The 16,076-nt window shown below is 40.0% G+C and overlaps 1 protein-coding gene across 3 annotated transcripts; it reads left to right on the forward strand.

Annotated features, from left to right (window-relative positions):
- Positions 1-1,158: 1,158 nt before the first annotated feature.
- LOC134081465 (interferon-induced protein 44-like) lies at positions 1,159-12,778 on the forward strand. Of its 3 annotated transcripts, XM_062537561.1 has the most exons (16): positions 1,159-1,206; positions 2,303-2,403; positions 3,043-3,091; positions 3,193-3,235; positions 3,380-3,569; positions 3,690-3,833; positions 3,970-4,177; positions 5,407-5,507; positions 6,053-6,214; positions 8,134-8,170; positions 8,272-8,305; positions 8,639-8,837; positions 10,058-10,201; positions 10,291-10,469; positions 10,670-10,770; positions 11,205-12,778. In XM_062537561.1, the coding sequence occupies exons 3-14, from the start codon at positions 3,049-3,051 to the stop codon at positions 10,420-10,422; spliced, it is 1,437 nt and encodes a 478-aa protein (XP_062393545.1). In that variant the 5' UTR covers positions 1,159-1,206; positions 2,303-2,403; positions 3,043-3,048; the 3' UTR covers positions 10,423-10,469; positions 10,670-10,770; positions 11,205-12,778. The 3 variants fall into 3 exon arrangements, with proteins under 3 accessions (XP_062393545.1, XP_062393547.1, XP_062393546.1); XM_062537563.1 differs by lacking the exon at positions 2,303-2,403 and having other exon boundaries at positions 1,164-1,206; XM_062537562.1 differs by lacking the exon at positions 1,159-1,206 and having other exon boundaries at positions 1,321-2,403.
- The last annotated feature ends 3,298 nt before the right edge of the window (positions 12,779-16,076 follow it).

Below are 16,076 nucleotides of genomic sequence, written 5' to 3' on the forward strand. Positions count from 1 at the left end.
TTCATGGTTATTTGGAATTTAAAGGGAAATTGTTTCATAAGTAGGGATTAGAAACGGTTCAAGAAGTGGAAAAGAAAACCGAAAAATAACAAAATTCTCATTTCATAGAGCTTCATGATTATTTGCATTGAAGGGAAATTGGAATGGCAATTATATCTGAAATATTGTGTGTGTCCTACGGTGAAAAATTACAGCCATAATTGAAGGCACAAAGTCATACTGGCCGATTTTATGTATTTTGTTCCCACGAGCGCTTACCTAATCTTGCACCCACACTAAACCACATGCTGCTTCATGCCAGCCACCTCTTCCTGTCTATAAAAAAAAATGTTTCTGCAAGTTGCTGACAATCATATGCCCAGTAGAGTTGGCAGTGATGTAAACATCCTCTTCTCAAAATAGTAGAACACTACAATAATAACAATAAGCTAAGCTGTGTAATACAACTTTCTTAATATAATAATGGTTTTAAAGTCATGCATTCAAAAAAATACAATTGTATCTCATAAAAACCCATGCAATACATCTAAAGACAACAACGCTATCATAATGGCCTAGCTTTTCTGCACAACAAATAAGCTCTAATAATGTAAGACACCTTTTTTATACAGAAGTCATAACTGTAATCATTTTGGATCTGGAAAATTGCATACTTTTACTTGGCTGGGTGAACCCTGCCTGAACTTCCGGCGAACTTGGATTTCACCCAGCAGCCATACGGCTCCAGCCTCCCCAGACTAATGTTCAATCTTAAAAGATTGAGCTTAGTATGGTGATAGCCAGACTATACTTTTACGGCACTGTGAACTCTGAGCTGGGTCAGGTAGCTAGCTTGGCCACCACTGCAATGCTGAGCTGGGGTTTCACTCATGATTTTAGGGAATGAGAGTTTAACTAGAATGGACTTGGTTGATAAAAAAAGCTTCATGGATGAACAGGAAAGTTAGAATGTACTGTATATTAAATGTCCAATATGATATGTGTTCCCAGTCAGAATATTACAGCAAGAAAACATTTGTCACTAAGTGATACTGGCTCCTCTAATGTTATTTGTTCACACAAGTGTGTTACCTACTAGACACTAAACCACATGCTGATGTGTGCCACTTCCTGTCTATGAAAATAAAACCGTGTCTGCAAGTTGTTGACATTCAGACTCAGCAGCCTGCCCAGTGATATAAACACAGATATCCTCTTCTCACAAAGGTAGGACAAACACAGTTCATAATACTCTACAGCTTTCCTTTCAGTTGAACTGGCATGCATGCAGAAACATAATAATAATAATAATAATAATAATAATATGTAGTTTTTCACACAAAAAAAGAGAAGGTACTATGTCTAAAGACAACAATGTTATTACTGTGTTTATCTGCAATTATCAATGAAATGAAATCATTATTATTGATCTGTTGATTAGATTTGTAGTGCTATTGAGCCCTGCATGTGCAGAATGAAACCAATGGCTGTGTTAGGTCGTCTACTTTACATTGATACCTTGATCTTCATCCAGCTGTAGAGTGAGTTGAGGGCAGCCTGTGAAAATCCCTCATTCCGTAGTTAATCACAGTTTTTTTTACTATAGTTATTATGTATTCGTTCATCTGTATGTTTGTTTATTTGTTTATCTATTTATTCATCAACTTTCAAATCAATTAAGCTGATCATGTATTCATTTTGACACTAGCAGTAATTTATATGTCTCAGTCTTTGAGAGTGTCTGCCTTAAAGGCATCAAGAGGCACAAATATCCTCCTGTTTGGGGGTGTCTCAAGGGTGGAACAACACAAAAAGGGAACCCCACCACAATAAGAGTATATTTTACCAATAGCCATTGATTACTTGAATGAAGTTATGAGAAAAGTCAGTAAGTGAGAGGCATACAAAGAAAGTAATATGCAATGTGCTATGTAGCATACTGTACGTATATACACAAGAGAGAGAAAATCATGGAGGGCCTTCAGCTCCACACAGCACAAAGACATCCTCTGAGAGCTCTACATCGCCACCTACAGGCCAACATGGAAAAGACACACATGAGCAACACAAGCGTGACTGACCCAAGGACAAGCAGCTTTCTTGATAGAAGAATTCTTATTTCCATAAAGCTTCATGGTCAATTGTGTCAAAGTGAAATTGGAATGACAATTAAACTGTATGTTCAGTGTTCATCATGAGGAAAACTGTGTGGACTCCCCGGTAAAATAATTTGTTATTTTAAATGTATGTAAATGTATAATTAATTTGTTAACACAAGTGCTAGTCTTGTAAAAAAAATAAACCACAAGCTGTTTTGTGCCAGCCACCACTTCCGGTCTATGAAAAACAGACTGTTTCTGCAAGTAGCTGACAAGCATCTACCCAGTACAGCAGGCAGTGATGTAAACAACCTCTTCTCACAAAGTAGGTCACATATAACAACTAGAAAAGCACTCAGAGAGCGCAGACCTCCGCCTGTATAGTTCTTCCTAAGTTGTCATACACGGGCACTGCACTAGTCTTGCTAACAGACAAACAAACAGACAGACAAACAGACAGACAAACAAACAAACAAACCCAGTCGAAAACATAACGTCCTTGGCGGAGGTAATAACAACTTAAAGTACTCAGAGAGCGCAGACCTCCGGCTGCATTGTTCTTCCTTGGTTATCATACATTTGAACCTAAACTATTTAGATCGCCACCACGTGGCCATACCATGCCATTACACCGCCAAGCGAAAAAACATAACCGCCTCCTGAAACCAGACGGTGATACGGATCAATCCCAAAATTGTTTCTTCCTTGGGTCATTTCAGACCTTCCCTGAAAATTTCATCGAAATCCATCCATCACTTATGAGTTGTCTTGCTATCAAACAGACAGACAAACAAACTAGTGCTTTTCTAGTTAATTAATGCTCTTTTAGTTTTCATGACAACCCTAGTTGCTGCATTTCTTCACAAATGATATGATGCTTGCTCATGGTCATTTTGTGAATGCCTGTGGAAAATCCAAAGTTGATATAGATCCAAACAATTCACTCCGTGTTTTATTCTGGCAGGTGAAAATGGGACTCTATTTCTCGAAGCCATTACTTCAGCATGATCCAAGTAAGTATATTGAAGCCCCTTTCCAAACATGTTCCCAAAATGTGTCATACGTGTCTCAACTTAAATCATGTTCCATCTGTTTGGTCTTCTGTGTCTTTTAGTGATGAATCCTCCTGGCTGGTGTGAAATCAACTGGACGGAAATGTATAATCTTCTTTCTCTATTACATTTTGATAGTTAATGCATTTGTCAATTTGTTGAGAAACGTAACACATTTTGCAGCATTCCTTTATATTCAGACCGTTGAATCAACTATATCCTGAGCATATTGTACATGTTTTTGTGTAGTCAAAACCTTAAAATGAAGGAGAATTTGAAGAAACTGAAACCTGCTGTTGATCATCTCCGCATCCTTGTGATTGGTCCTTTTGGGGCTGGAAAGTCCAGCTTCATCCAGTCCATAAAGAACATCCTCATGAACAGGATCAGTAACTCAGCTTGTGCAGTTGCAGCTGCTGGCACATGCTTAACTAAGGAAGTGAGACAGATTTTGTACATTCAGTATGCATTCAGTAACAATCAATATGTAGTAATATACACAATTGCCCTGCAAGGTTACTACAACTTTTGCTTGCACTGTGTTTGTCGATGTTATTAGTATAAAACCTACCAATTCAAAGATGTGCGTGGAAGTGATCTGCCATTTGTCATCAGTGATGTCATGGGCCTGGGGAAGGATTTGGGAGTGCATCCTAGAGACATCGTCAGTGCTCTGAAAGGTCATATTAAGGAGGGGTACAAGGTACTACACCACAAAGGCACCAGGACAAAAATGACCAAAAAGAGACAAAAGAAGATTTACTGTATGGGGTATTTTAGTGATACACAGTCTCTCTCTCTCCCTCTCCCTGTGTCTTTCTCTCTCCCTTCCTCTTTAGTTTAAACCTACACAGCCATGCTTCGAGAATGACGAAGGATACAACAGCTGCCCAACTGTGAATGACAAAGTTCACTGCTTGGTGTTCGTCATTCCAATAGACACCTTCACAGCTAACACCAGCAATGAAGATGAGAAGACACACAGCCTCTTGGACAAGGACCTCATTAAGACGATGCAGGACATCCGATACAAAGCTTGTGATTTGGGTATAAGATGATTAAATAAATTGATTAAATTAGTAAAAACGTTTGTTTTAATTATAATGGAATATTACCCTGTTTATTTACATTTATTTACTCCAACTAAAATTGCTCAAGGTGGTGTTGCAATACTTTAGAACAATTAGAAGCTTATAATCATAAACATCTATATGCCGGGCAGTTGAGATTAGTTTTTTTAGCATGCTAAAAGCTAGCATGACCATCCACGCTAAACACCCTGGAACAGATATTTCCATAGACCTCTGAAGTTCGCCTACAAAATAGCTGCCATCTTTGAGATTCGGTATCTGATTAGGGAATATTTCAGAACTTTTATCGTGGACAGCTCCCCTTAAGAGCATCTTAAGAGCAGTTCACGCTACGAGTATGTTCGGGAAACAGTTGGCAAAACCAAACGATCGATCTTAAGATGAATCGTAGAAAACCCTCGTAAGAGTGTGGCCCTTTCTGAAACGTGCCCCTAAACCCTAGCCCTACTCACTTCCACTTCGTTTGCGCGTTCACGCGAGGGTCCGCCACATTGAGTATCATCCGAAACTAATTTTGAGTCGAGTGAAGTGCCTAGGGAGAGGGGCTACCACGCAGGAGCAAGTCAGCATGGATGCTGTCTTGAAACGCAGGTGCAACCGTTTTTAAGTGTTCGTGTAGCTCGTGTATCTCCCTGCCAGTTGTTTTTTGGTCCGTATGACAGCATTTACACAAAAGCGTGATTTAAGGTACATTGTAACAACTCATGTTTAGTTTGATACTCAGTAAAATGTGCAAGATCGTACAGAAGTAGGCTGTAATATTTAAACACATGTGCAGGTCGCATTTACAGCACTTTTATAATTTGATGTTAAATAAAGCATACAATGCAGTGCAGTGTTCAATATGCCGTTGACGAAAATTGGCCGGATTTACTAGCCTAGCATCGGCCATTCATTTGTATGGAGGACAGGACTTAGTCACGCTCTTCAGTTATATATAATACCTCCATGATTTGAACTGAATGTTATTTCATAGGGAGCCAATGTAGTTGATGGAGGATGGGAGAGACACTGTATGTTGCCAAACACTGAACTCACAACAGCAAAGAGCATGAATGAGAGTCTCAGCAATGGGTTAGATTAAGTGAGGGGCTTAGTTTGTAACTAAAATGTAAAAGAGAGATATTTAAACTATTATGTATTTACACATTTTTTAATGTCATGGTTTTGATTATTTTATGTCAGGGATCCCTCATGTGATCATCTTGACAAAGGTGGACCGGGCTTGTCCTCATGTGAAGAACGATATCAAACATATCTACAGGAGCAAGATCATCCATCAAAAGGTAAATTAGTTAGGGGACTGGGTGCCTACAGTATACTATATTTTTATTCACTTCTAATGCTTTGCTAGATGATTTGCTAACTCCAAAAGGGTACAAATGTGATTAAAATTGATTAAAACACTGTATTTACATAGAATCAAATGTGTTCCATTTCTCTGTAAACTTTGCTCAGATGATAACAATTTAAACCAACAGATTATCAGAATTTTTCGTTAAAGCTTTTTGACACTCTTTGAAAATAACAATAATAATGTCCATCAGTTGATTTGTTTAACATTTCTGACCACTGCTCATTCAATCCTGAAAAATGACAGCAATTACACAGCAAATGAGACCAAATGGTATGATCACTGAAAGGAAATTGCTCTGTATCAGCAGTAATTGGTAGTCTATACATATTGTGCATAATGGACTGGATTATTGGCTGCTGTTGCACACCTTTCTAATCAAATTTGGATTATGCCATGATATACTGTATGCTTATGAACTAATCCAAATACAGAATTTAAAATGTGTGTGTGTGTGTGTGTGTGTGTGTGTACTAGGCTCAAGCATGTAGCGAAGTCTGCGGAATTCCCATGAGTGACGTCTTCTTAGTGAAGAACTACCATGAGGAGAAACAGCTCAACCCTGATATGGATGCAGTGCTGCTGTTCACACTGACACAGATCCTGAACTACGCCAACGACTTTGTGGAGAACATTAAGGTACAGATGTTTATTTTGATTGAGTCATTATCCCGGATTTATGGGGTTTGTTTGATCGAATCAGAGCTGTGCAGATCTGCGCACGCCTGTTGATTTGATGATACAGACCAGGGAGCCATTACATTTTCTTCCTACAGGGCTAAATCTTCTGTTATAAACTTTGTTTGTTGGCTCCATATAAGTATAAAGAACATTCAAAATGTTATGTAGTTTTACTACAAATTGGTAAAAGTCAGACTGAGGCCATGGCCACACAGAGACGTTTTTAAACGCAGCTGTTTTGCATCGTTTTGGCCGTTCGTCCAAATGAATCCTGCAAATGCATACACACGCATACATAGGCTACTTTTTATTATTTAACATTGGATTGTTGCTCCGTTTTTATGTTTGTTGGAAGATAGGCGTAACATATTAGGCTTCGCTAGCTTACTCTTACATCGTTCATGCCAGTACTTTGCTAACCCACTTGTGAGAGCACGGTGTGCTGCCTGTGCAATAATGTTTCGAGGTGTCACTTAGGCAGACGTTTGAATAAAGAGGTTGATAAGAAAATGAGAAAATGTGTAGGCTTAAATAACATAGCCTATAGGGTTAGATTTTGACGCAGCACAGACTATAGCCACATATTCCTTTCTCTGTTTTTACCTCATAAGCCTAATAAAAAATAAAAAATTAAAGGCTACACAAAAAGATAATGGCAAACTTTTCTAGCAACGTCTCGTTTCATTACTTGTTTGTAGGCTATTTTTGTCCGGTTTTAATAACATCATTATGTCCATTGAATGAATGCTATTTTGCACGCTAAAATCTGAATCTTCACAAGTAGATACAATAAAGAATGGTAACGTAAGTTGGATAATTTTATTCTTAGTTGTAATCCCCCTGCATATCCTGCTGGTGACTCCACTGAGGCATAGCGTTAAGCTTTTAGTTAGTAACGAGAACTCTGGAGCACTCGTAGATCTACAAGTGTTTTCACGATGCTCTTAAGTTACGATGGTTTCGAGAAACAGTCGGAAAACCTTAAGACTTTCGTAAGAGGGACTTTACAATCATCTTAGGCTTACGATGCTTTCGGGAAACGCACCCCTAGGGTATATCAACTAGCCCGCTTGCTTGCGAGACTCAGCTGTGAACTTCACCAGTTTCCTTATTTGGGTTTTATGTTGCCAGGTGTTAGCCTATGAGGGAAGGGTTGAAATAAATTGAAAGTAAGTGATTGTGTATGTGTCGGGTGCATGGCAACCTGGTGTCAGACTAACAGAAAATGAATGGATCAGTGATTTTCGAATGAAGTAGCCTATGGCCATACAAGTTTTCCGGGAGAAACAACAAAACGGGAGGGCGGGAGATGACCTTAAAATAGCAGAGAAACAAGGGGAAAAGGGGAGTTTTGGCAGACCATGCTCTAGCCTTCCACCCAAACTGTGAAAAAATATAGTTTTCACCTCGACGTCTGATTAAAACCTCACAAAAATGGGGATAAAGTTGTACTAAACCACTACTGACCAATCTCCAAATTATCTTGCTTAGCAAAGCTCTTGTCCTTAGCCAACAACCAATTAAAATAATTTCTTTCACATTTTTCTCTGTTAAACCCTCACCAGTCTGGTTTCAGAGCGAAACATAGCACAATCTCTGGGGAAATAGTGTATTTAAGTGGTATCGGTGAATTTTTACAAGTCCAAGTATATGGGCCCAGTATTGCATCCCTAGAAATATCTTACTGTTGCTTGTTAACATATGTGCTAAAAGATAGACCAAAGATCTGCCAAGATAAGTGAAAGTGAAACGGTGGCCTACATCAGCTCTTGAAACACACACACACACACACACACACACACACACACACAGGAATGCATGGCACACAATCCAATCACACAAACAGTTCACTAAGCTTATGCGTTTTATTCTGGTAGGAGTCTTCATCACCTCTAGCAGATCCAGCAACTCTGTGTAAGTTCCCTTCCAAACACATTCACAAAAGTCCACACAAATGCATACTGCAGGCACAACACAAACCTATGTTTGATTTCATGGTCTTCTGTCTTCTTTAGTGATGGAAACCGGCTGGCGTAACATAAACTGGGGGTAAATGTAGTGCAACATCATCCATGTTTTTTTATATTTTGATAGGTATTATATTTGATGAGAAACAAAACACAAAATATTCAACAGCATTCTTCCATATTCAGAGAGGTTAATTATGACTGCACTAGCGTAATGGTCATGAGTGATTGTCATCTACACATTTTTGGTCAATGATTCCGGGGACACCATAACATCATAACTGACTTTTACAGAAAAAAAATGTTGGTCCCCGGTACAGAACTGAGCGGCGGTCATATTGTGTACCGCTATGCGGTACATCTAGTTGAATTTACCATGATCACATTTAATGTGTTTTTTTTTTTATTTATGTAGAAAAAACGATGAGATGAAGAAGAATTTGAAGAAAATTCAACCCAAGAATCCTGCTGTTGATCATCTCAGGATTCTTGTGATTGGCCCTATCGGAGCAGGAAAGTCCAGCTTCATCCAGTCTATAAAGGGCATCTTCTTGGACAGGATGATCAATACCGCTAGCACAGTGGCAGCTGGTGGCAAAAACTTAACTCACACTGTAAGACCATTACAATGCCATATTAACTGTACTTGTGTATTTACCTCATATTTTGCAAAATCAGTGTATAAACCGCAGCTAATCTGTGTATAAACCGCAGCTAATCAGTGTATAAACCGCAGCTTATAGTTGGGAAATTAGAGTAGCAATATACAGTGGGTACGGGTTGAGAATGCACGTTTTGCCGCGGCAATCCCGCAGAGATCCCGTAGGCTAGGCCTATTCAACTAGCGGCCCGCAGGCCAGATGTGGCCCGGTTAAAATTTCCTGTGGCCCTCGTGTCTCGTCATGCGAATGAACTCGCTTTTATTAGCGAGTAGCACACTGTTTGCCCCTATCGGCCAGACTAATTCTTCCAGTTATCTTCACCCAGAGATCTCAGCACATCACTACACAAACTGACATTTCCAAATGTGTAATTAGTTTTAAATGTTATCATTAAATGGTAATTAAATGATAATTAGCGTTGAATTTAACGAAAAGGTAGGCTAATGCCAGCTCTGCCTCTGTGTATCTATTTCACGATTTTTACCGCCAAACCTCAAGCCTGCCCAAATCACAACAATCCCATTCCCACGAGTGGAGTGAAGATGGCTCTATCTAAAGCTAAGAAACGTCTAATTGACAATGAGAATCGTCAGTTTAAGTCAGAAAGGACAGACAAACATTTATTCATTTTACCTTCACCAACAAGTACGAGAATTACATGTTTACTGTGCAACAATCCATCGCTGTAATTAAGAAGTATAATATTAAGAGGAACTTCTATACAAACCACAGCTCCTTTTCCACCAACTTTCGCCTAAGGCTCATGGCTCATGTTGCCTTTTTTTTATGGACAGTCAAAAAAAAAAAGGTTTAGTTATGCCTATATCACCTTCACAGAAGTAGGTTCAATTGGTGTAACGCAAAGTTAGTGTGGTTAACATTACCATTTATAGAATCTTTTAATTACAAATCCCGCACCTGTGGCATTCCCGATGTGCGGCAAGGAAACGTGCGTTCTCAACCCGTACCATCTGTATTCAACTGCCTTGCAAGGAAACGTGCGTTCTCAACCCGTACCATCTGTATTCAACTGCCTTGCAAGGAAACGTGCATTCTCAACCCGTACCATCTGTATTCACATGCCTTGCAAGGAAACGTGCATTCTCAACCCGTACCATCTGTATTCAACTGCCTTGCAAGGTTACTGTAACTTTTTTTTTTAATCTTATTAGTTCACAACCAACCTATTCGAAGATGAGCATGGAAGCATTCAGCCATTTGTCATCAGTGATGTCATGGGTCTGGGCAAGGATTTCGGAGTGCAGCCTGGTGACATCAGCAACACCTTAAATGGTCACATCAAAGAGGGCTACACGGTACAACCACACAGACACAAAAACAGATATGCACTTCAAAATAAAAATGTTAAGTGGTATTTCATCAACTCAACTCTCTCTCTCTGTAGTTTCATCCTGTAAAGCAATGCTCTGAAAAAGACAGGATACAACAGCTCCCCAACTCTAAACGAGAAAGTTCACTGCTTGGTGTTCACCATTCCAATAGACACCTTCACCAAAAATGGCCGTTTGGACAATGACCTCATCAGGATGATGCAAAACATTCGTGAAAAAGCTTGTTCTTTAGGTGAGAAGCTAATAATATGATTAACTACACTGATTAAATTAGTAACAACTTTGTTTTGAATTATGATGCAATATTGTCCTGTGAGTCAATTTACAGCTGTGATTTCATCTGCTGCATTCCTTGAGTTTGTTTATTTACTTTCTTATGTGTACTCCAAACCAGAGTTGTGTTGTGTGAGTAATTATTATATTCTACTTCAGAGATCCCTCTCGTGGTCATCTTGACCAAAGTGGACGAGGCTTGTCCTCATGTGAAGGAGGACATCAAACATATCTACAGGAGCAAGACCATCTATCAACAGGTGAATTAGTTGAGGGAGTTTGTGAAGCAGGTTTCCATCCAACTTTGTGAGCTCACATTTTCACTAGGCCTATTTAAATATTAAAACCTGATTGGAAACACTTGACATGCAAAACTTCTAATGTGCATAGCAATTCAATTTCTAGGAGGTGAATTAACTATCAATTTGCAAAAGGTACAAACGTGATTGAAACATTCAACATTTAAATTTGTTACATCTTCCATTTGTACCTTTGTCTGTAAATGTTGAACGCTCATATAATATGTGAATGAGTTAAATGGAAACATGCTTATTGACTGGCTTGTTTACACTCCTTAGATAATACCCATACATTCTCTAATATTATATTTAAATTGTGTGTGTGTGTGTGTGTGTGTGTGTGTGTGTGTGTGTGTGTGTGTGTGTGTGTGTGTGTGTGTGTGTGTGTGTGTTAGGTTCGAGCATGTAGCCAAGACTTGGGAATTTCCATGAACAACATCTTCCCAGTGAAGAACTACCATGAGGAGAAGGATCTTAACCCTGATATGGATGCAGTGCTGCTGTTCACACTGAAATGCATCCTGAACTATGCCAACGACTTTGTGGAGGAGATGAAGGAGTCTGAAGATGCTGGAGATCACAGTGAAGGCACTGAAACCAACTCACTTGTGGAGAAGATGAAGGAGTCTGAAGGTGCTGTGGATCACAGTGAAGGCACTGAAACCTCTAACTCACTTGTGGAGAAGATGAAGGAGTCTGAAGCTGATGGGGATCACCATGACACGTCTCCTGAAGATGCTATAGGTTGCAGGAGGAGGAGGAGTGAGGAATTGAACCTTAGCATTAGCTTTGAATGGAGGGAGCCGAGTGAGTCTCAAGCTGATGGGGATGACAGCATGGACAGCATGAAATGGGGCACTTACTTTGCAGATTGGGATAAAAAAAACAATGACCCTGCCGTTCACACAGACACAGATCGTGACCTACCCCAATGACTTTGTGGAGAACATCAAGGAGCCTGAAGGTTCTAGGGATCACAGTGAAGGCACTGAAACCTTTTACTCACTGATGTAGATTTTGGACCTAGTACATTTTACAAAACTATGCTCTGCTGTACGTTGTGAAAACAACAGTGCAGAGCAAGAACCTTCTGATTTTTAAAGGTCTATCACGTCTGGTGTAGCTAGTTCCATTGGTTATATTGGAAACTAATGTGCATGCCGCTATCACGTCTGGTGTAGCTGCTTCCATTGGTTATAGTGGAAGCTAATGTGCGTGCCGCTATCACATCTGGTGTAGCTAGTTCCATTGGTTATATTGGAAACTAATGTGCATGCCGCTATCACGTCTGGTGTAGCTGCTTCCATTGGTTATAGTGGAAGCTAATGTGCGTGCTGCTATCACATCTGGTGTAGCTAGTTCCATTGGTTATAGTGGAAGCTAATGTGCGTGCCGCTATCACGTCTGGTGTAGCTAATTCCATTGGTTATAGTGGAAGCTAATGTGTGTGCCGCAATCACGTCTGGTGTAGCTAATTCCATTGGTTATAGTGGAAGCTAATGTGCGTGCCGCTATCACGTCTGGTGTAGCTAATTCCATTGGTTATAGTGGAGGCTAATGTGTGTGCCGCAATCACGTCTGGTGTAGCTGCATTGGTTATAGTGGAAGCTAATTTACGGGCCGCTATCACGTCTGGTGTAGCTGCTTCCATTGGTTATAGTGAAAGCTAAGTACGTGCAGCTTCAGTTATACGCCTGGTGTGGCTCGCCTTTCATAATGATGCAAACGTAGTCACTTACCCTAATGCTTTCATGTGCTACCTTTTTCTTTTGGAACTGCATAATGAATTACTTTACTGTAATCCATACTATTGTACCAAATATATAATGTAAACTGACATCTTATTTTCCCATCTTTCATTATATTCATTTATTTACCGTTCAGTTCTACTGGTGATAACCATGCTATAAACTGTACTGATCTTATCAGTATCCTGAGGTGTAGAAATAAACTCAACTCAACAACCTCATCTACGAGCTCCTTCTTTTCATTTCTATTTCCTGTTCTTCAGAATATCTCAAGCAAGAGGGTGTGAAGACGTCCATTTTGTCTGTGGTGCTTTGGCTGTTACACTTGGGGTCTTGGGGTATGACAAGATCTCAGTTCTTTCTGTGCTCTTCAACTTGTTGTCCTGGGATAATACACCGCAGGTCAGTCGAGATGAGCTTGAGAAAGTGAGCCAGCAGAACATAGAAGCAGCGAAGAAGCCCGTGTTCGAAAGAAGCGATCAGCAGCGCGTGTTCTAAAGCAGCGATCAGCAGCCAGTGTTCTAAAGCAGCGCTCAGCAGCCTGTGTTCTAAAGCACCTATCAGCAGCCCGTGTTCTAAAGCAGCGATCAGCAGCCCGTGTTCTAAAGTAGCGATCAGCAGACCGTGTTCTAAAGTAGCGATCAGCAGCCCGTGTTCTTCAGTAGCCAATGTTCTAAAGTAGCGATCAGCAGTCTGTGTTCTAAAGCAGCGATCAACAGCCCGTGTTCTAAAGTAGCGATCAGCAGCCCGTGTTCTAAAGTAGCGATCAGCAGCCTGTGTTCAGTTTAGTTCAGTTAGCCTATTAGCTGTTTCGATTCGCATTGAGCTCAATGAACATCAAACAGGCTAATAGGCAACCCAACCAGGCTAGCTGAACAAAACACCATGCCAATCTCTAGGTATGGTGAAGGGTGTATGATGATGTGAGGCAGTATCCTGGATCCATGAAATAAGTGGCCTTTAAGTAAGGGATAACGGCCGACGAGGTGACTGGTTCGATGGAAATAATGGCTAGGTGGAGAGGTTTAGAACTCCAGCGACGTGCAAAGCACGGAGACGGAGTTGCCTCCGCCTAGCCATTATTTCCATCGAAACGCATGCAGTCTACATTGAAGTGAAACGTGCAGAACGTTGTCCAAAAAAATACAATAACATTGTATATTGAGATCTAGTACAATATAGACATCTGTAGACATGAAGTGGCAACTAAAGCCATTATCAGTCATGAAAACTTTTACTAAACCTCATTTAGGTTTTGGCTGAGCCAGCTAGCCAGCCAACTAGGCTACTTCATCAGCCAGTCGTTATTCTCAAAGCAAATGGCTTCGGGGTCTATACATAACACACTATCCATTGCAAACATAGCCTATTTGAAACCGATTATTCCCCCTCCCTCATACACTCGTCTAGGCTAGGCTACTACAGACATCACTGCGATATTGAGGACAACTAACTGCCTCCCCACCCCCACCGCCTCTCTCTGTCCCCTGCATAGGCTAGGCTGTAGGCTGGCTGTTTAGGCAACTCGTGGAAGAATGCGCAATCATGTTTCATCGCATATGCGCGTTTCAGAATGTTCGAATTCGCCAGCGTGCGTGTAGTTGTGTGAATAGAAAAAAATAGAATAGAATATAGCCTATACAGTACCCTCCAGAATTATTGGCACCTTTGGTAAAAGCTGACTAAAAATAGGTCTAAAAAATAATCTTTAGGTGATTTATTGTACTCCCACAATGACAACAATGAGGAAAAATACACCCTGCAAGGGAAGCAAATTTATTCTGAGAAAAAGGAAAATCTCATAAAGAAATAAATGTTTTTAATAAAAACACGTCACTCACAATTATTGGCACCCCTACTTGTAATACCTTCTTAAACCTCCCTTTGTCAATAAAACAGCATGTAATATTCTTCTCTGACACCCCATAAAGATTGAGAATACAAAGTAAGGGATTTAAGACCATTCATCTTTACAAAACCTCCCCAGATCGTCCAGATTGCTAGGTCCACACTTGTGCATTCTTCTCGTTGACTCATCCCACTGTTTTTCTATGGAGTTTAGATCAGGGGACTGCTATGGCCATGTCTGAAGCTTGATTTTGTGTTCAGTAAACCATATTTGTTTTGATCTGTGCATTTGTTTTGGTTCATTGACCTGATGAATGATCCAATCATGACCAACTTTTAGGGCCTTGGCAGAGATTGTTTGATTTCCTTTGAAAATGTTCAGGTTTTTCTTGGTGTTCATGATGCCATGCACCTTAATTAGGTTCCCAAGGCCTTTGGGAATTAAAACAGCCCCACAATAGGACAGCCCCTCCACCATAATTCTGATTAGGCATGGGGTTCTTTTTAGTGTAGTCATTCTTCTATATACGCCAAAGACACCTTAAGTGTTTTTAGCAAAATAGCATACTTTTATTTTCATCTGACAATAGACCACACTCCCAGACATGTCATGGTACCATTCAGTAACTCCTGCCATTTACATTGTTCATTAAATGACTCTACTGGCTTTAACCTGACATGCTGTCTAAATAATCTATTAGCAGTGAGGTCACTTTTGAAGATTTTTGGGGGGGACTTGGTGACCCCAAGAGGATAGCTTTGTCTGTAACTCTCAACAGTGGTTCTTATGGATTTTTTTGCCTATCATACCATCCTCCATACTGTGCGTGGGCCTAGCCATGGGTCTTTGTCCAAGCATGTTTGCCACATTTCCAGATGATTAGAACCTTTTAGTCATCATTTTAACTGGAAATATAGGCATTTTCAACAAAATACCTAGTTTCCATAGACATTCTCTTACTTACAAATGTCAACACAATTTCTTTTTATTTCAATTTAGTGTATTCTCTTGTCTCTCCAATGTTGAAAAATGACTAGAGGATTTAGCCTCTGAGTGACTTCATTTTCATACCATAGTGAAAAAGAACGTCATGAACTACTTCTGAAAGTTCACAGACACTCTGATTTACTTTAAAACATTGCATTTACATAGGAAAATGCTCCTGTTAAATGTTGTACATAATATGTTTCAGGGGTGCCAATAATTGTGAGCAAGCTGTTAAAGATTATTTTTTATACCTATTTTTAGTCAACTTTTACCAAGGGTGCCAATAATTCTGGAGGGTACTGTATTTATTGATGCCTTGTTTAAAAGAACTTCCGCCATGAACAGGTCGGGGATCAAACCAGCAACCCTTTGGATATGAGGCCGAAGTTCTAACCACAGTTCTCCTCTAACAATTCAATGAAATGTGTGTATCAATGCTGAATCTCGAATTCACAGACGTTAGCTTAAATTGTAGAAACAATAGGCCTATAGCTTTTTTTCAGCAGACATCGCACACATATCATACACAGTCACAAAACGGAGAATATCTTTCTGCTCAGCATAGCTCTCTATCTCCCTCCCTCCGATGTAGCTAGACCCTATAAGATGCTTCTCCCTAAATTAATAAAAATTGTTTTAGAAAGTAGCCACGGTAGCCTGTAAAATGCGGCCTGAAATCCTGG

Source organism: Sardina pilchardus, chromosome 1 (genome assembly GCF_963854185.1).
Source record: "Sardina pilchardus chromosome 1, fSarPil1.1, whole genome shotgun sequence".
In the NCBI taxonomy this organism is placed as follows: domain Eukaryota; kingdom Metazoa; phylum Chordata; class Actinopteri; order Clupeiformes; family Clupeidae; genus Sardina; species Sardina pilchardus.

What these genes read in the sequence shown, in the direction of transcription:
- LOC134081465 (XM_062537561.1), top strand. Translation starts at nt 3,049, where the DNA reads ATGGGACTCTATTTCTCGAAGCCATTACTTCAGCATGATCCAA. An exon ending in ACTTTGTGGAGAACATTAAG is followed by an intron (nt 6,215 to 8,133) that starts GTACAGATGTTT and finishes TTATTCTGGTAG; the next exon opens with GAGTCTTCATCACCTCTAGC. An exon ending in ACATCAAAGAGGGCTACACG is followed by an intron (nt 10,202 to 10,290) that starts GTACAACCACAC and finishes CTCTCTCTGTAG; the next exon opens with TTTCATCCTGTAAAGCAATG.